This window comes from Triticum aestivum, chromosome 7D (assembly GCF_018294505.1).
Source record: "Triticum aestivum cultivar Chinese Spring chromosome 7D, IWGSC CS RefSeq v2.1, whole genome shotgun sequence".
NCBI lineage: Eukaryota > Viridiplantae > Streptophyta > Magnoliopsida > Poales > Poaceae > Triticum > Triticum aestivum.
Window position 1 is genome coordinate 534,187,827 of NC_057814.1, and position 20,019 is coordinate 534,207,845.

The window sequence follows — 20,019 nt, forward strand, 5'->3', positions numbered from 1 at the left end:
GATGGTATAAATGACAAAATCATAGTGCTTATTCCTAAGGAAAAGAACACGCAAAATTAGACCGATTAGTCTTTGCAAAATTATATATAAGGTCATCTTCAAATGCTTGGTTAACCGATTACGGTTGTTTTTGGACGAACCTATCTTAAAAACTCAAAGTACCTTTATTTTGGAAAGGTTCTGAAAGGGATGATGACGGACATCGTAATCACTGCCTTTGAGTGCATCCTCAAAATCCAGCAAAGTAAGGGCCCGTTCTGAACTCCTCCTACTCCATGCTTCTCAAACTCCGGGCGAGGAGCTGGACAGAACGCCTGGGCTCCGCGGAGTTAGCTTCCTGGAGCGTTGCGAGCCTGCAGTCTAAAAAGCTGAAGCTGCTAAAGCCCAGCTTCACCAATTGGAGAAGTGAGGAGTTGGTAATAATTACGAGGGGATGCCACCGCTAAGTTGAAAAAACGGTTTGTGAAACACTTCCCCCGACGCCTCTCGATGCCTGCCTTGCTTCAACTCTGTGCGAGCGCACGTGGCCAACCCTCCTCCACAAAAAGATGCAGCGTGGGGCCATATGGGCTGTCTTGAGCTGGCCCAAATTGGCGACCAACAGGCCAGTAGGCTCCCAGCTAGGCCGAATCGTTGGGAGAAGCTACAGGCGCTGCTGAACGGATGAAATCGTCAAGTGAAGTTAGAAGCTATCTCCAGAAGCTAATTTTGTAGAGTTTGAGAAGCTGGGAGAGGTTCAGAACAGGCCCTAAGGACCTGTTCGGAGACTCTACCGCTCCCAAGTCCGCTCCACGAGTCGGTGGAGCTGTACCTAAAAATGGTGGAGTGGGGAAAAGACAGCTCCACAGATTCAGGGAGCTGGAGGACTGCCGAACAGCTCCTAAAAATCCTCGAAACGCTTATTGTGCTTACAAACTGGATCTCACCAAATGCGGTATTATTAGTTTATTTTTTTCTGGTTTACCCCCTTAACAACCCAGCAAGAGGCGGTTCGCTCGTGTGAAGTGAAAACACGCGCCGTTCGCCTGTTCGCCAGCTGGCGCGCTATATAAACACTTGGCGTTTACTTCGGTTGACCTCCCCTGACCAGAAAGATCACCACACCAGCCAGCCCAAATCCTCCTCCCCTCCCTCCCATTTCTGAATTTCTGATTGCCCGCCGACTCCCCGAACTCCCTCGTAAACCCTACCTCACCGCGCGAGGACGCCAGCGGCGGTGCCGGAGCGCCCGCAACCGCCCCTTCCCCGCCTCCCCCGCCCCGCCGCAGCAGGCAGGGGCAAGGGGAAGATGAAGGGGGACGATCTGGTGAGCAGCGACGACCCCGCCGCTTCTCTCCCTTCTCTTCCTCCGCCTCCTCCCCGCGGGGCGGGGGCGCCGCTCGTCCTCTCTCTTACGGCTGCGGCCGCGTGACTCGCGTCTCGTGCCTGTCGCAGTCGGAGGAGGACCGCGAGCTCAAGGCGCGTCTCGAGGATTGCGTGGAGCGGGCGCAGAGCCGCGACCCCCGCAAACGGGTAGAAGCCATCGACACCCTGAGGTAATGCAGCCTGCTGCCGCTTCTGAACTTCCCCGGGATTCGGCCGCATCGCTGCCAAATTTGGATGGCCAGTTTAGGCGCGAAAACCAGATTCCGTGTGATTCGGGCGCGAAAACCAAATTCGGCTCGGGCGCTGCTGCTCTGTTTCTACTTTCTAGTCTCCCGCACCACTGTCAATTATGGTTTGTTTCGGTTCTGGTCTCCTGCTTAGTTCCGGTTCGGATTCAGGCGCGTCGCTGTCAATTTTGGATGGCCATTTTTTAGGCGCGAACACCAGATTCCGCGTGATCCGTTTTCTCGATTCGCATGCAAATGTTTGTTGCGCCGCTGCTTAGTTTGTTGTCTCCTGCACCCTAATCTCTGGGTTGATTTCTCGATTTACCTACCGGTATGTACTGCAACCTGCAGGCGAGTTTATAGGAATGTTGCGCTCTGCGAAATTCACTGTCATGAAAAATTGGAGGGACAGGAATTCTGTTCAGGTTTTTGGTTGTGCTGGTTTGCTTATTTTGCAAGGGTGCCAATTTTGGGCTCCCTCTGCTCTTAAGTTGGGACAGGATACTATGAAATCAAAATTCCTATTGCGTCATGCTTTCGCTGTTGAATTTCCCTATCATGTTATGATGGTATATTTGATTTGTTCATTTCGAATGTTGCATCCTACTGCTGCTATTGACTGCAGCACTGCATTCCTCAAACAGCTAATATGCCATTTTTCTTCTTGGTACATAGTTAACTGTGGTTAATGCCTAACAGGAAAGAGATTCGTGCGGCGACAAGCTCAATGACGTCTGTCCCGAAACCACTCAAATTCCTCCGTGCACACTACGGAACTCTCAAGGCTTGTTTTCAGAGAATGCGGGATCCTGCACAGAAGGTATCAAGGGATTGTTAATGTCTCAGTTGAGCCAAACTTAAGTACTATGGTGCTTATGATTTTCTGTTCTTATTGTGCAGAAACATATGGCTGACATTCTGTCAGTATTGGCCTTGACAGCGTCTGCTGAAGGAGAAAGGGTATGCAGAAATACCAAAGCACTGTTTAAACATTTGTGCATTTCCTTCTGTTAGTATCTTTCTTTTTTATAAATGACCATCACGTGAAATTCCGAGCAAGATATACGCTACAAATAGTTTTTATTTATTTCTAGTTCATAGTGGTTAGAGTTTGCTTTAGCACTCATAAATACGGATCTTAAAACCAGGCTAGGTGGCATAAGCAAAGAGCAAATATGTGAAGGCCCCAAACAAAAATCTAGATTAACGGCCTCATCCCTCTGTTATGCTGTAACTAACCTGAACCCACTAAAATATTTAGTCATGTGTGCCGCTGGGACCAAGGGCAAGGATTAATCTTCATAGTAACTTACCTATGGCTCGATCATATGTCATCCTATATTACCCCATTCGACCATTATCGACATCAACACATGGGCCATTAATTGATTTATTTAGCTTCTGGATTGATCATCCTGTGCCTAATGTCGCTGGCGAGAGAACCACATCTATCACTGCTGACTGCAACTTTAACAGTGTTATGCTTTGACACAAACCAGATAGCTAACAGGCACCTAGTCCTTTTCTTTGCTCGGATATTTTAACACCAGAACCTACATGTAGTTACATTTACTTTAATACAGGTTTTCCCTCATTGTAAACCACCTAACTTCCATTATATTACCTCATAAGCTTTTTTGGAAAGCTGAATACTGAAATGAGCATCTAGATTTAGTTGACCATTACTGTATAGGGCTGTCTTGCTAAATTTTGCTTCCTTTTCTTGTTTTAGGAAAGCCTCAAGTACTGTATGATGGGCTCTTTAGTTGATATATGTTCATGGGGTCATGTATACGTGAGGTGATGACATTATTCATCCCCCTGGCTGTAATTCTAACCTTACCTTTTCTTCATGTTACTTGTAAATAGCTCCCTATTAGCATTATTTACTATTTTGTCTTCGTATACACTATTTTCCATCCTTGTAGCTACAAATACAACGTGATGTGAATTTATTTTTTATATGCCCTCAAATGCAATACTAAATCTAAAGAATCACTCTTACATATTTTGTTGTTGTTCCAGTTTGAGTGTTATTGACTTACCACCATCCTAGTCATTCTGCCATGTCAAATCTAAGCTATATTGTTTGGAAATTAATGGGCTATAGTATTGCTCCTAAGTTTTTTTATTGCGGAGGCTCAAGCTGTTTCATATAGTGGGCTCTAATTATGTCAATGTCTTTTTCGACAGAAACTTGGCTTTTGAAATTGGAAAAGAGTGGAAGGTTAGATCCTAATCCACTTCATCGTTTGTATTGCATGATTTTTATATGTTCTCCATAGTACCCTGTTCTGTAGTATGATATCCACTTTCTATCCGGATGGCATGCCATTTCGCGTGTTAGTTCCGTGCTAGATATACATAGTTTTCGGCAAAAAACTGAATAGTGGCCCGCCCCTGTCTCTCTTTACAGTAGTATGACATCCAATTTCTGTCTAGATGTTGTTGATTATAACCAATAGTGTTTTAATTGTTCTTCATGGTAGCATGACATCCAATTTCCGTCTAGATGTTGTATATTAGAATCGAAAGTGTTTTGGTTGTTTTTCCTCGAACCTTTTGACTTTATCGTCAGTATGTATATACCTTACTGATTGATGTACCATAATTTCTGTGGCTGTCCAGCTGACAAGACTCTTGAAGTTGTGATTGCTGGTTTGCTATCTCTTAATGCATTTTGTTTTGTTAGAAAAGAAGTTCCATCAACTCTTTCTTTTGTTATCTATGCTATAGTGTATTAGTTGTTCCAGGCAGTTGGGCTTAAATATCAAACTTTTCTTGTTTTGCAGGACAATGGCTCATCAACGCCAATTGAATCCAAGATAGAACTAGTGCTAGAAATTGTCAAATTTCACATGAAGGTTGATTCCGATTAGATTTTGTGTGTTGCATTTGTTTCATTTTGTTACTTCATCATATAAAAATATTAACTTATGTGAAATATGCTAATCGTAATTGGTAACCAATATTAATTGTTTAAAATAAACCTAATAGTGATTAATTCTTTGATGGATTGAGATTTTGATGGGTTTTGTTATTGTAGCATAATGCTGAAACTGAAGCTCTGGATCTTTTGATGGAGGTTTGGTGAAACATTTCTGTTTGGATTAATGGATCAGCTTTATGCTTATTGAGATGCAACTGAAGCATGGTATTTCTTTGTACATAGGTTGGATACCTTGAGATGCTTTTCGACGAAAAATATGAAGAGTACCTTGCAAGGCTATTTTGTCTTGTTGACTCTACCAACTACAAAAGGGCATGCTTGTATTTGACTACTTCTTCTAAGTACGTGAGTGAATTTATGCATCCTCTAATTTATCGAGATTAAACTTGTGACCACTTGTTATGTTGGGGTGGAAACTGCAGATACCTTTTGACTCCTGACCGTGAGGCCTATGAGGCCACACTTTACATTGCCTTTGGCATGTATGGGAAGTTTAGGGATCTTGCAAGTGCTTTGCGGATTGTGCTTTTGGTCAACGACGACAAGGTAAGTGAATGAACTATGCCTGTGATTTTGAGGTCCGAAATTCAATGGCACTAACATTGATTTCAATGTCTTCTAGTGTTGTGATCAGAGTGTGAAGATTGTATTTGCAGAAACTGAAGATTTCTCCCTGAAGCAGCAACTCGCATTTATGATAGCACGCTATGTGAGTCTCATCCATGCTCACAGACATGCAACAGAAGCAAAATTACCTATTTTTGCCATCGTTTGCTGATCTACAATTCTGATCATTGGGATAGTTTGTACCTATAGATTCCATACTACAGATTGTTTAAATCTTTTAGCAGACTCTTTGAACTTTATTTTCCTTTATCAATGAGCTCTTCTTATTGAAGGGTTTAAGCATGGAGGTTGATGATGAGATGGTTGCAGATGAAAATGAGAAGAATGCTTTGCAGGAAATAGTTAATAACACCAAACTGAGTGAGCAGTACCATATGCTTGCGTGGGATATTGGTGTCATGGAGCCAAAATCTCCAGAGGACATATATAAGGTAATTTTTTGTTAGGTTATTTGCCAATTCAGTTTTTAAGCAGTTTGTTAGTTTGTTTAGGCACCCCAGTTAAAATTCGAAAGACATGCTCATTTGTTAGGTTCATCTGATTGGCAGTCAAGGTGCCAAAAGCTCCAGCCTTGATTCTGCAAGACAAAATTTGGCCGCAACTTTTGTCAATGCATTTGTGAATGCTGGTTATTGCCAGGTTAGCTCTTATGAACTTCCTCGCCATCTTCAGGGAAAGTAATGATATTAAGATCATATTCTTGTTGCAGGACAAACTCATGACTGCAATTTCAGATTCTTCTGAAAATTTGCTATTCGAGAAGAACGAACTTGGGAAAGCCAGTGCAGTAGCTAGTCTGGTACTGATATAATTCTATTTCTATTAAATGCACCTTTTAGATTACTAGACGATGCGAGTATTTGATAAGATAACAGTACTAAATACTAACACATCATTTTCAGGGAATGATACATCTATGGGATCATGATTCAGGATTTGCCATACTTGACAAGTACCTGCAGAGCGATGATACTCATGTTGTTGCAGGGGCTTTGTTAGGTATAGGAATTGTCTCTTGTGGTGTGAAGAATGACTATGATCCTGTATGTGCCACCCTACCCTACTCCATCCATCCTCTTGCTCTTCTAATACAAGTCTTCTGCTGTAATAACCTCTTACGTTATGCAGGCACTTGCTCTTATTTCTGGGTATAGCACGAGTGCAGCATCAATTACACGTATCGGTGCAATCTTGGGCCTTGGTATTGCTTATGCTGGGTCCCGGAAAGACAAGGTTAAATCAATACATTCCCCTATACCTGAAATACCCTTATTATCTTGCATTGATATAGTTTCCGAATTTTCAGCTTAAATCGTTGTTCTTAATTACTTTGAGTGACTCCCAAGCACCTTTGGTGGACTTAGTGTTCTCTGCCATCTCCTTGGGATTGGTGTTTGTTGGTTCCTGCAACGAAGAGATTGCACAGTCAATCATATCTGTCTTGAAAAATCTTATTAAAGCAGAGCTTGCAGAGCCCATTATTCGTCTGCTTCCAGTTTCCATTGGCCTTCTATATCTTGGAAAACAGGTAATTTTGTTGTTCCTCAGTAAGATTCACAGCTTCCTGTACATTTTTTTTCTTGTTTCGGAGCATGGAATAATTTTAAAACATGTATTCTATGTTTCGGTGCCTGCCCTTATACTTGTGGACACCCTTTGATGATATATCTTAAACCCATGCTTTGGCTGGTTTCTCTCCATTGTTATAAAATAGGTTCATCTGCTGATGTGATTTATATTTAAATACCTTTTATTTTGAATGTGGCTGCATGTGCACAGGCTTATGAATTTTTCCTATTCAATTTGTTGATCTTAACAACACTGTATCAGGAGGGGCCGAAGGCTAACGTTGTTAAGGTTTCTGAAACATTTGATGAAATAATGAAGGAGGTTTCTAAAACATTTGATAAAATAATGAAGGACTATTGGGATGTAACTCTTATGTCTTTGGCATATGCTGGGACAGGGAATGTGCTTAAGGTAACTTAACTTCAAAAGATACATGAATTGCAGAGAGATTGTATGATACCCAAAAGTTCAATGCATAGCTGTTCTTAATGAACTATGCCATTTGATTTTTCAGGTTCAGGAGCTCCTTAGTATCTGCTCAAAAAAGGAAGGTGGAAGTCACCAAGGGCCAGCAGTACTTGGAATTGCTCTTATTGCCATGGCTGAAGAATTAGGAGTTGAAATGGCTGTACGGTCCCTTGAGCAACTTTTTAAGTATGGTGATTATAATATTAGAAGAGCGGTTCCTCTTGCCCTTGGCATGCTCTACATATCCAATCCAAAGGTACTCCTATATTTTATATAAGTTTCGCTTGTCTTCTGTAACATTAAATGGGAACAAATCAAACTTTTGCCATATTAATAGCCCTTCCAAATGCACCATGAAATTAAATGGAAACATTTCTTGGGTTGGCGGATGGATCAGTCCCACAAGATGGAGCATTTGCATCTCTGTACTGTTGCACACATATTTGTAATATATTAATAGCAGTGGAAGCACAATAGGCTAAGAACATGCATGACTGTTGGTTTTTCATCTGTTGCAAAACCATCCGTTTTGGTCTGAATGTGCTTGGAGAACATGCTTTGTTAGACACTTATTGGTCTTACTTGGCTTATTGGCAACAACATGCTTTGCTGCTTCTTATTTGATTCTAGCTCACTGAGTGCCTGCAGTTATGGTAATAATGTACATAGGTTGCATCTTCCAGATCTCTAGTTTCATACTGTCTGTCTATCATAATTAATGTAAATAGATTGTATCTTCCAGATGTCTAGTTTCATACTGTCTGCATATCATGTAGGTAGACGTTGTGGACACACTGAGTAGACTGAGCAATGATGCGGACGGTCAAGTAATGATGGTTAGTAACTTCGTCACAATATAACATATTGATCTTCTTATTGCTCAGACTACATATTTGATCAAATCACTACATGCAGGCTGCAACCATCTCACTTGGTTTGATAGGTGCTGGTACAAACAATGCACGTATAGCCGAGTTGCTTCGTAAGCTCTCAAGTCAGGAACATGGCGTTTACCTGTTTTGTGTAAGTACAAACCTACAGCAAAAACCACTATATCCTTGTTTTAAACCTTAGGACGATTTCCTTTGGTTATTTAGGTTTCAGATTTGTTGATTTCAGGTGAGGATTGCCCAGGGTCTTGTTCACCTTGGGAAGGGCTTGCTGACACTTGCCCCATACCACTCTGACCGGCTACTTCTATCCCCGTGAGTAATGTGTCCGGTAGGGTTTCCCTTTGGTTTTACTGGAATTGTGATTTAAAAAGCTTTTGTATTATCACTTTTCAGCGTAGCGCTAGCTGGGCTAGTAACCGTTCTGCACGCATGCCTTAACATGCAACCCACCATCCTCGGAGAGTATCCCTACATGCTATACATCCTTGCCCTTGCTATGCAGGTATGTATCTTGTACTAAGGACTCAGTGGTAGGGTTAAAAAGAATCATATGATTTTGAAATGTGTGTTTCTCTGCTGGGAACAGCCTAGGATGTTACTGACTCTGGATGAGGATCTCAAGCCCCTCCCTGTGCCTGTTCATGTTGGCCAAGCGGTCGACGTGGTCAGTCAAGCGGGAAGTCCCAGGACCATCACTGGGTTCCAGACGCACAACACGCCTGTCCTGCTCGCTGCAGGGGAACGAGCTGAGCTAGCAACTGAAAAGTAATTACAGAACATTTTGGACATGAATTTTATGTTCAGTAACTTGATTCTTCCTCGAGCTCACTGCTGTTCCTGTGTGTAGATATATTCCGCTGACACCAATTCTTGAGGGCTTTGTGATCCTGAGGAAGAACCCAGAGCATCATGAAGATTGAGAGATTGGTGCGATGCAAGCGTAAGCAGATGGAGTGTCATGAACTGGCTTGGTCAACATCTAACTGTCACACAACAAGGGACAATGACTACTGTGAAAGAGGCTGCAAATATTCCTTGTAACAGAGTACAGGTCGTACAGGGGTCAATACAAAGAGCAGAATAGCGTTAGGGTTCAATGTATGTACAGAGGGAGAATTGGGTCGATGTTTCTTCGGAAAGAGAAGCAATTTTGTCGTAAGGGGAAACAGAAACAGTGGGTGTGACTGAAAGCTGCATCGCATAGCCTCAAATTTTGTGTTTTCACTCGCAACTCTGTTTCCCAGAATAAAAATTTGTCCATGTTCCTTAACATGCACATATAGTCTTTTGAGATGAATATAATAGATATATTCAGTTGTCTACTTGTCCGATAATAGATGATGTATGTACAGTGCTAAGACATCCGCAAATGGTCAACTTTTCACACCCAGTTGTTGCAAAAGCAAATATAATCTATAGATGGATAAACTTGCACTCTAGGAAAGCTAGTAGTGCACTGCCGAGACGTGACTATCTGTCATTCACGACTTCATTGCTGATGCTTTCTGTAGATTGATTCATGACTTCACCGGCGATATCATCATACCCAGAAATAATCTATCAACGGAAGCACTTGAACCTTGACAGGTGGTGTTTCTGGCCAAGTATTGAAATGTCAGCAGAGCTATGGAAGGAGCAACTCTCAAGGTGAAAAAAAACTGAAGATTAATATTAGTTACCTGGCTCAACCGGAATGTATCTAAGCACATCATTCAGAACAAAATAGCCTCCTTTTTGTGGAGCAAGGAAGAACGACTGAGTAAATCTACGCTTCATGGCATCAGGGACAGTGAAGGACCCACTAACTAAAACGAGCACACCGCCCTCGTGGGATGGCTGAGAATCTACATTGTCTATCTGCATCGAACATCCCTTGAGGTATGTAGATACAAAGTGTTTATTGATATCCTGGTTAAGCACACAAAAAACAAATCGATTAGAACCAATCAAGTGACGATAGCCCTTAATTGAGCAACCACGTATTAGACAAATAAGAGAGACAGGTGTTGGGAAGAATTCTACTGCCTTCAACATGGCACATAATCTCTTGCTACAAAATGATGTTGTATCACAAGGTTCTGCTTGCATGGATGCTGCATAATAAGATCACATAGAAACCATATTGGCATGCACATCCTTTAGCTAACGATGCCCATGGATCGCATTTCAACACGTATGGCCTATACATTGGATTCTTAGCATAATCCCACTACTACTAAATGCTCAATTTACGACCGAGATGGAAAGATCATACAATACCGCTGCTGCGCTGCAGAGAACTTACACGCATTGTGGTTATAGATGTCAATGTACCATCAGAATTTGGCTTCCGACCAAGAATACTTTCATCATGATAGAACTTATGGACATCCTCTGGTGACTCATTCAGAATTTTGTAGTAGTGTTGGGCAAATGCATTTCCAATCTGTAACCAAGGCCAATCCTGATCAACAGTACTCTTTTTATTTGCAGAGTAATAATAACTAATATGGAGAAAATCACTACCACATGGGGATGGGGAAGAACACCACCCACAGAATTCCCAGCTTTCGCAGCCATTGCTGCGTAAGGAATATCTCTGATTAGTATCTTTTGAGGTGAATGAATATTGTGAGAATGTAGAATGCAAAATTGTTGCCAGAAAGGAAAATGTTCGAAATTCAGAACCAAAGGCATGTAACTATCCAATTTTGATATCTTCTTGGCTGCGGCATGTAACTATCCAATTTTGGTGACCATGATAATCTATGCCAGAAAGGAAAATGGTCAAAGCAAGAGAAAGAAAAGAAGGTCTGCAGCTCAGTGCCGGGTGCCGACTGAAAGACTCCCACCAATACTCAGAAACTACACAAGGGTACGGGCACGGGCTTCCTACTAAATGGAAGCAGGCTAAATCGTGCAAGATTTGCAGCACTGGACTGTCCTGATACTCCAAAGTACCGGTCCAACGGCCAACATCAGTTCAGCAGCAACTGACGAGAATCCATCCAGACAGATAATGATCAGAGTTCTACACAAAAAGTCAAAAACCACCACTGCCTACGCCCCCAGTCAGCGATACATAAGCCCTCTGCTAACGCCACATGAAAGCTTGTACTCCATTACACTACCACTCCCTCTGAAAACTAAGTGATCTACTACGAGATCTTATATTACACTACCACTCCCTCTGTTCAACAAACTACCACCCAGAGTAATGCAGCGCGAATTTACGGACGACACAAACTTCAGTCAGAGTGTGCCCAAAGGCACAGCGTTACCCCGCGCACCAAACGCCCACATGGACCCACGAAGCCTGCAAAGTTGACGAACCGCGACGGCACGACGAAGGAAGGACGAACGCGCGTCGAGCAAATAACGACGCTCGCCTAAAAGAGGAGACATCGAGGAGCACAAGTGGCACTAGGGGAGGAACTAGTTGTACCTCACGAACGGAGTATGGTCGAGCCGGCCGCCGCTGGAGGGGAAACCCTAGCGAGGCGATTCGGAGACGGTGCTGCTGGCAACCGCGGATCTGCGGCGGAGCAGTTGGACTAGATAGACCGAGTGGGTGGGTGGGTGGGTGGGTGTGGGGGTTTATGATGGAACTGCGGGGGTTTGTAGGGCGGTTCAGTACATACTCCCTTCTTTCTGGTTTATAGGGCTTATCTCAAAATTTTAGTTTTTCTATTTTATAAGGCTTAATTTGGTTGTTTCTCGTCACATGTTCAGATTCCAAGGTGCATTAAATCATTGTATGCAAGTATTAAGAAAAAATTGACCAATACATGTAATTTATGCATGCATACATTGCAATTAATGCATTGGTAAACATATTTTTTTAGGAAAACAAGAGCATTAATTGGGTGCTTTTGCAAACTACAAAAAGTATTCCACTACTCACCATCTACCTTGGTTGGTGAGATTTTTGAATTGAGCCTTTATAAACCGGAAAGGAGGGAGTATTAGCTCCGCGGCCCCACCTACCGGTCATTTTTTCTTGCGGGTGTTCTTTTTTTTTCTGAGAGAATGCCATCATGGATTCATGGTTCGCTTTATTGCCTCCGTAAAATGGTTACATCGTTTGCGAGGGCATTTTCATAAAAAATCAAAAGCTCCATCAACCCAATTACAAGAAATATTATTATCAGAAGTGAATTTAGCTAAACTATGGGCTACCTCGTTTAGCTCCCGCATACAATGAAGATAATGCACCGGACCTATCATCCCAGCCACGATGAAGCATTCAGCATAAAGTAGTCTGATAGGAAGCCAACGCCAGACCACTCATTGTTGGTCGATTCAAAAATAATGATGTGGGAGAATCTCAAAGCACAAAAGCGCTATCCACCTATGGTCTTGGCCTCCTAGGTGGTATTGTCATCCAAAAGAGGCCTGCCTATCGTCTATGGGGTAAGAATGAATTTGTTGTGCTATCGACGAATATATTTGTACGTAATGCGCTTTAGTTATGCATGACTACTAGAGGTCGCTAGGTCAACGATTATGGTGCTACAATACGTCTCAATGCTACTCATGGTGTAGTTAGCGCACTTGTTTTTCATTTTATTTTGAAATAGGAGCTTTCGTCATTCCTACACAACTTCCTTTTTGTTTTGGGTTGTATTTTGCATTATTGGATACTGGGCCGCATTCCACATTGCATCGATGTGTATTTTGCTTAATGTTTAGTATTCATATTATGTACCTAGGCCCACATGAGATTAGGGGGCCTATGCAACCGCACATGTTGTGCATGCTCAGTGCCAGCCCTAGGTGGGGTGGGAATGGGACAATTGTCTTTTGGGGGGATTGGCACTACTGCAAAACTGAACATCACTAGCCGACCAAATTACATCATCACCGACTAGTTTCTGGCCCGCTAGTGCCTCGAGGCCAGTGATGATATACTCATCACAGAACGACCACAAGGCTGATCAATGATGTGGTATTAGTATTGACCACTAGCCGGTCAGTGGTAACGATTCCGCTCACCATTGCATTCCTTCACTTTACTTACGTATGGTTACCAACTATCCAAACAAAATTGACAGAAAGATGGGAACACAATACACATGCACAACCATTCATTTCCACAATAAATTTCATTAACACAATTCACATGTACATTTACATAGTTCATAGCCAACAATTCAAAAATACTAGATAAAGCTACACACTTCATAGTTGAGCCTCTTAACAAACTAGAGAGAGGACATATTTTCTCACTGATCTCTATCCTACTTCATAAACTCCAAACTTCTATTGTGCAATGCAATTAAAATGTAAGTCTGCACACAACAATTGTCAACGCAATTGATACGTTTCCATCGTATCTACTTTCCAAAGACTTTTTGCTCTTGTTTTGAACTCTAATTTGCATGATTTGAATGAAACTAACCTGGACTGACCAAGTTTTTGGCAGAAGTATTATGATGTTATTTTTTGTGTAGAAATAAAAGTTCTCGAAATCTGACAAAACTTTTTGGAGATTTTTTTATGAAATATATAAAAAATACCGGAACAAAGATCCACCGGAGGGGGGGTGCGGGCACCAGTTGCCCACAAGGCAATAGGGCGCGCCTACCCCCCTCACCATAGGGCACACCCTGATGCCTTGTGGGGGCCCACGTGGCTTCGTCTGACCTAATTCCAACGCTATAAATTCTGTTTCCCTAAGAAAAAAAATAAGAGAAGAAGTTTGATCGCGTTTTACGATACAGAGCGGCCGCCACCTCCTGTTATTCATCGGGAGGGCTGATCTGGAATCCGTTCGGGGCTCCAGAGAGGGGGATTCGTCGCCATCATCATCATCATCATCATCAATCCTTCATCAACAACTTCATGATGCTCACCACCTGGAGTGAGTAATTCCTTCGTAGGCTTGTTGGACGGTGATGGAGTTGGATGAGATTTGTCATGTAATCAAGTCAAATTTGTTAGGGTTTGATCCCTAGCATCCACTATATGTTCCGAGATTGATGTTGCTATGTCTTTGCTATGCTTAATGCTTGCCACTAGGGCCCGAGTGCCATGATTTTATATCTGAACCCTTTATGTTTTCATGAATATAAGTGTGTTTTAGATCCTATCTTGTAAGTTCGATGCACCTATTACGTGTTATGATCCGCAAACCCCAAAGTGACAACAATTGGGATTCACTCCGATGATGACCGTAGTATGAGGAGTCCATGTATTCACTATGTGTTAATACTTTGTTCCGGTTTTCTATTAAAAGGAGGCCTTAATATCCCTTAGATTTCCTTATGGACCCTGCTACCACGGGAGGGTAGGACAAAAGATGACGTGCAAGTTCTTAATATAAGTATGTATGAATATTTATGGAATACATGCCTACGTTACATTGATGAATTAGAGCTATTGTGTATCGCTCTAGGTTGTGACTGTTATATGATGAATGTCATCCAACACAAATATCTATCGCTGATCCAATGCCTACGCTTTTTGCATATTGATCTTTGTAAGTTACTACTGTTGTTGCTGCTATTACAATCACTACAAAACTGCTATTGTTACTATTGTCGTTAATATTGCCACCGCTACCATTGCTATCAAACTATCATGCTACTGTGCTACTAAACACTTTGCTGCAGATATTTAGTTGTGTGGTTGGATTGACAACTCCACTGCTAATACTCATAAAAATTCTTTGGCTCCCCTTGTGTCGAATCAATATATTTGGGTGAAATCCTACCCTTGAAGACTGTCGCGATCCCCTATACTTGTGGGTTATCAAGACGTTTTTCTGGCATCGTCTCAGGGAGCATAGCTTTATTTATTAAGTCACTTGGGAATTATATCTGTTGATCACTATGAAGAACCTGAAAGACGCTAAGACCATGATCGGACCCTCTTAGACGAGGGGAGGTAAGGAACTGTCATCTAGCTCCGCACTTGATTCACCTTCTGTCTTGGGTAGACTTGCGACACCACCATCCGCTATTTATTTTGATATGTCGCAAGTGATTGATGATACTACTTCTGCTATAAATGAAACTTGTGATGAGGCTAGTACTCTCCTTGATAAAATCGTGCCACTAGGTGAATTCGGATGAACAAATTGCTAAAGCTAAAGAAATTGAGAATGTTGAAACTGACGAAAATTATTATTCACGTATTATGCCTAGCTCTCCTACTAGAGTTGAAATGCCTAAGATACCTGATGGTTATGTTATGGACGGGGAGACAGCTAGAGAAATTCTTGCTTGTAAAGATAGAGATGATGTTAAGAAATTATTGAGTAAGCTGAAAGAAAAGTCTATGATGGAGAGAATGAAATATGATCCTAAGTTTGGTACTTCTCCTATCTTTGTTACCGATTATGAATTCTTCGATCCTGAGTTAATTACTTTGGTTGAATCTAATCCTTTTCATGGTTATGAAACTGAAACTGTCGTGGCACACCTTACCAAATTGAATGATATAGCCACCCTATTTGCTCATGAGGAAAAGGGATACGTTTGGCTGCGGTGCACCGGCCGAACGCTCGGCCGGTCACGAGCCACCACGTCCGTGCCACGCGGCCACAGGGCCCGCACACACCCGTCCTTTTATATCTCAACCACGCGTGTCTTATCCTTTCATCCCCTGCTCACCTCTCTCCTCAGCATCTCTCGCACATATCCATCCCCCACTCGCCTCTCTCCATGAGCTTGGCTCCGGCCAGTGCCGCGGTTTCTCCAGTGGGGCCCCCACCGGCGAGGCATCCCCTGCTCCTCTCTTCACCTCTGCTCATCGGCCCTCCCCTTCCCGCTCCCCGACACCCCCGTGTGATGGACCATGGGTCGGCGCTTGGCGAAGGAGGAAGCATGCCGGGGATCTGCACCTGGTGGACGGGAACAGCTGCAACCGGCCTGACCGGGAGCTGCAATCGATCTCGCCGGGAGCTGCGACGGGTGGGTGACCACGACCACGGGCAGGCAATGGGCTGGATGACCGTGCCCAGACAAGTGCTACAACCACGGCGACCAGATGTTCGAACCAGCTCCTAATTGTGCTACTACAGGCATTTTGATTTGATGGAACCATCGTCCAATTTTCAGTTTTTTGCTACCACCGTAATATGTATTTGCTGGAACCATCAACATTTTTTGCTACCATCGTTTTTTTGGCTTTGCTGCAATCATGCCCAATTTTACTCTTTTTGCTACCACCATAATATTTTTTTGCTGGAACCATCAACATTTTTTGCTACCATCGTTTTTTGGTTTTGCTGGAATCATGCCCAATTTTACTCTTTTTGCTACCACCATAATATTTTTTGCTGGAACCATCAACATTTTTTGCTACTATCTTTTTTTGGTTTTGCTGGAATCATGCCCAATTTTACTCTTTTTTGCTACCACCATAATTTTTTTTGCTGGAACCATCAACATTTTTTGCTACCATCATTTTTTTGGTTTTGTTGGTACAACGCCAAATTTTTGCATTTTTGCTACCACATGCCTTTTGATTTGCTGGAACGAGCTTCATTTTTTGCTACCACCGGCATCTTTGATTTTTTGCTTCAACAACATCCAATTTTCCAATTTTTGGTACTAGCGTTTTCAAGTTTGCTGGAAGCAGCGCATTTTTTTTGCTACAACCGTTGTTTTGGATGCGAACCACGGCGTCCTCGCCATTGTTTCCTGGAGGGGGGTGAGGGAGAGGGGGTGAGGGGATGGGCAGCACTAGCGAGGGGTGAGCGTCGGCGGTGATTGTCGACGGCGGACGCGCGCTGCACAGCGTGGAGGGGCTGCTGGGGGGAGGGAGCGACGGCATCCCGTTGGAGCCGGGCGACGACCGGCGACGAGGGGAAGGCGCCTAACTGCGCTACGGGGGGAGGGTAGCGTGAGGCGCGACCTACTTCGAGGTCTACAGCCGGCGGGGCGGGCGACTACTCGCAGAGAGGGATCGCGGTGTTGGAAGACGAAGTCAACTAAGGACGTGGGCCAGCTGGCAAAACAGACGGTCGATGGCGCGCTAATCGTGCGGCTGCGGTGCGACCGACCCAAACTTGGGCCAGCACACCGGCGCCTATCAGTGCCCTGAGGAAAAAATTTGCTATCACTATATTCTCAAGTTATTTCCTTTCTCATTAAAGATGATGCTAAGAAATGGTTTAATACTCTTGCTCCTGGTCGTGTGTGTAGTCTGATGCGGCTTGAAGCTACGTCGGTATTTCCCCAAAGAGGAAGGGATGATGCAGCACAGCAGCGGTAGGTATTTCCCTCAGTGATGAAACCAAGGTTATCAAACTACTAGGAGAACCAAGCAACACAACGTAAACAACACCTGCACACAAATAACAAATCCTCGCAACCCGACGTGTAAAAGGGGTTGTCAATCCCTTTCGGGTAGCGGCGCCTAGAGATAGGCAAGCGGACGTGAGAAAATTGTAGTAGATTGATAGATCGAACGCCAAATAAAATAAATAAGAATAAATTGCAGCAAGGTATTTTTGTATTTTTGGTTTAATGGGTTGAAAATAAAAGCAAAAGAAAATAGATCGCAAAGGCAAATAATATGAGAAAGAGACCCGGAGGCCGTAGGTTTCACTAGTGGCTTCTCTCGAGAAAAATAGCAAACGGTGGGTGAACAAATTACTATTGGGAAATTGACAGAGCCTCAAATAATCATGACGATATCCAGGCAATGATCATTATATAGGCATCATGTCCAAGATTAGTAGACCGACTCCTGCCTGCATCTACTACTATTACTCCACACATCGACCGCTATCCAGCATGCATCTAGTGTATTAAGTTCATGGAGAAACAGAGTAATGCAATAAGAACGATGACATGATGTAAACAAGATCTATTTATGTAGAAATAGACCCCATCGTTTTATCCTTAGTAGCAACGATACATACGTGTCGGTTCCCCTTCTGTCACTGGGATCAAGCACCGTAAGATCGAACCCACTACAAAGCACCTCTTCCCATTGCAAGATAAATAGATCAAGTTGGCTAAACAAAACCCAAATATCAGAGAAGAAATACGAGGCTATAAGCAATCATGCATATAAGAGATCAAAGAAACTCAAATAACTTTCATGGATATAAAAAGATAGATCTGATCATAAACTCAAAGTTCATCCGATCCCAACAAACACACCGCAAAAAGAGTTACATGTTGGGAACGTAGCATGCAATTTCAAAAAAATTCCTATGCTCACGCAAGATCTATATAGGAGAAGCATAACAACGAGAGGGGGAGAGTGTGTCCACGTACCCTCATAGACCAAAAGCGGAAGCGTTAGGTTAACGCGGTTGTTGTAGTCGAACGTCTTCACGATCCAAACGATCTAGTACCGAACGTACGACACCTCCGAGTTCAGCACACCTTCAGCTCGATGAAGTCCTTCGAACTTTTGATCCAGCAGAGGGTCGAGGGAGAGTTTCGTCAGCACGGCGGCGTGGTGATGGGGATGGTGATTTGATCCGCACAGGGCTTCGCCAAAGCACTACGACGCTATGACCGGAGGAGTAAACTGTGAAGGGGGCGCCACACACGGCTAAGAGAACAATTGATGTGCTATGGGGTGCCGCCTGCCCCCGTATATAAAGGAGGGGAGGAGGAGGCCCAGTACTTCCTCCGGGGGTTCCGGTAACCCCTCGGTACTGCAGTAAAATACCCGAACCACTCGAAACCACTCTGATGTCCGAATACTACCTTCCAATATACGAATCTTTACCTCTTGACCATTTCGAGACTCCTCGTCATGTCCGTGATCTCATCCGGGACTCCGAACAAACTTCGGTCACCAAAACACATAACTCATAATACTAATCGTCATCGAACGTTAAGCATGCGGACCCTACGGGTTCGAGAACTATGTAGACATGACCGAGACACATCTCTGGTCAATAACCAATAGCGGAACCTGGATGCTCATATTGGTTCCTACATATTCTATGAAGATCTTTATCGGTCAAACCGCATGACAACATACGTCATTCCCTTTGTCATCGGTATGTTACTTGCCCGAGATTCGATCGTCGGTATCATCATACCTAGTTAAATCTCGTTACCGGCAAGTCTCTTTACTCGTTCTGTAATGCATCACCCCGTAAATAACTCATTAGTCACATTGCTTGCAAGGCTTATAGTGATGTAAATTATCGAGAGGGCCCAGAGATACCACTTCGATACTCGGAGTGACAAATCCTAATCTCGATCTATGCCAACCCAACAAATACCTTCGGAGACACCTGTAGAGTATCTTTATAATCACCTAGTTATGTTGTGATGTTTGATAGCACACAAGGTGTTCCTCCGGTATTCGGGAGTTGCATAATCTCATAGTCAGAGGAATATGTATAAGTCATGAAGAAAGCAATAGCAATAAAACTTAACGATCATTATGCTAAGCTAACGGATGGGTCTTGTCCATCACATCATTCTCTAATGATGTGATCCCGTTCATCAAATGAGAACACAATCTATGGTCAGGAAACTTTAGCTATCTTTGATTAACGAGCTAGTCAAGTAGAGGCATACTAGGGACACTCTGTTTGTCTATGTATTCACACATGTACTAAGTTTCCGGTTAATACAATTCTAGCATGAATAATAAACATTTATCATGATATAAGGAAATATAAATAACAACTTTATTATTGCCTCTAGGGCATATTTCCTTCAGTCTCCCACTTGCACTAGAGTCAATAATCTAGATTACATCGTAATGATTCTAACACCCATGGAGTCTTGGAGCTGATCATGTTTTGCTCATGGAAGAGGCTTAGTCAATAGGTCTGCAACATTCAGATCCATATGTATTTTGCAAATCTCTATGTCTCCCTCCTTGACGTGATCGCGGATGGAATTGAAGCGTCTCTTGATGTGTTTGGTTCTCTTGTGAAATCTGGATTCCTTCGCCAAGGCAATTGCTCCAGTATTGTCACAAAAGATTTTCATTGGACCCGATGCACTAG

At 43.1% G+C, this 20,019-nt stretch overlaps 2 protein-coding genes across 4 annotated transcripts; one reads left to right on the forward strand and one right to left on the reverse strand.

Moving 5' to 3' along the window:
• The first annotated feature begins 1,093 nt into the window (after positions 1 to 1,093).
• On the forward strand, positions 1,094 to 9,381 carry LOC123166116 (26S proteasome non-ATPase regulatory subunit 2 homolog A). Of its 2 annotated transcripts, XM_044583881.1 has the most exons (25): positions 1,094 to 1,306; positions 1,435 to 1,535; positions 2,292 to 2,412; positions 2,493 to 2,552; positions 3,325 to 3,392; positions 3,786 to 3,819; positions 4,385 to 4,456; positions 4,639 to 4,677; positions 4,765 to 4,883; positions 4,965 to 5,088; positions 5,165 to 5,251; positions 5,442 to 5,600; positions 5,701 to 5,808; positions 5,879 to 5,968; positions 6,072 to 6,212; positions 6,298 to 6,402; positions 6,476 to 6,697; positions 7,000 to 7,149; positions 7,253 to 7,462; positions 7,983 to 8,042; positions 8,122 to 8,229; positions 8,326 to 8,411; positions 8,493 to 8,601; positions 8,686 to 8,864; positions 8,947 to 9,381. In XM_044583881.1, the coding sequence occupies exons 1-25, from the start codon at positions 1,289 to 1,291 to the stop codon at positions 9,017 to 9,019; spliced, it is 2,643 nt and encodes an 880-aa protein (XP_044439816.1). In that variant the 5' UTR covers positions 1,094 to 1,288; the 3' UTR covers positions 9,020 to 9,381. The 2 variants fall into 2 exon arrangements, with proteins under 2 accessions (XP_044439816.1, XP_044439817.1); XM_044583882.1 differs by lacking the exons at positions 1,094 to 1,306; positions 1,435 to 1,535; positions 3,325 to 3,392 and having other exon boundaries at positions 2,304 to 2,412.
• On the reverse strand, positions 9,334 to 11,660 carry LOC123166117 (nuclear transport factor 2). Of its 2 annotated transcripts, none has more exons than XM_044583883.1 (5): positions 11,524 to 11,660; positions 10,605 to 10,660; positions 10,384 to 10,524; positions 9,779 to 10,007; positions 9,334 to 9,695 (listed from the first exon to the last, which is right to left on the reverse strand). In XM_044583883.1, exons 2-5 carry the CDS (start codon positions 10,656 to 10,658, stop codon positions 9,640 to 9,642), a joined length of 480 nt encoding a protein of 159 aa, XP_044439818.1. In that variant the 5' UTR covers positions 10,659 to 10,660; positions 11,524 to 11,660; the 3' UTR covers positions 9,334 to 9,639. The 2 variants fall into 2 exon arrangements, with proteins under 2 accessions (XP_044439818.1, XP_044439819.1); XM_044583884.1 differs by having other exon boundaries at positions 10,605 to 10,688; positions 11,524 to 11,640.
• Positions 11,661 to 20,019: the final 8,359 nt, after the last annotated feature.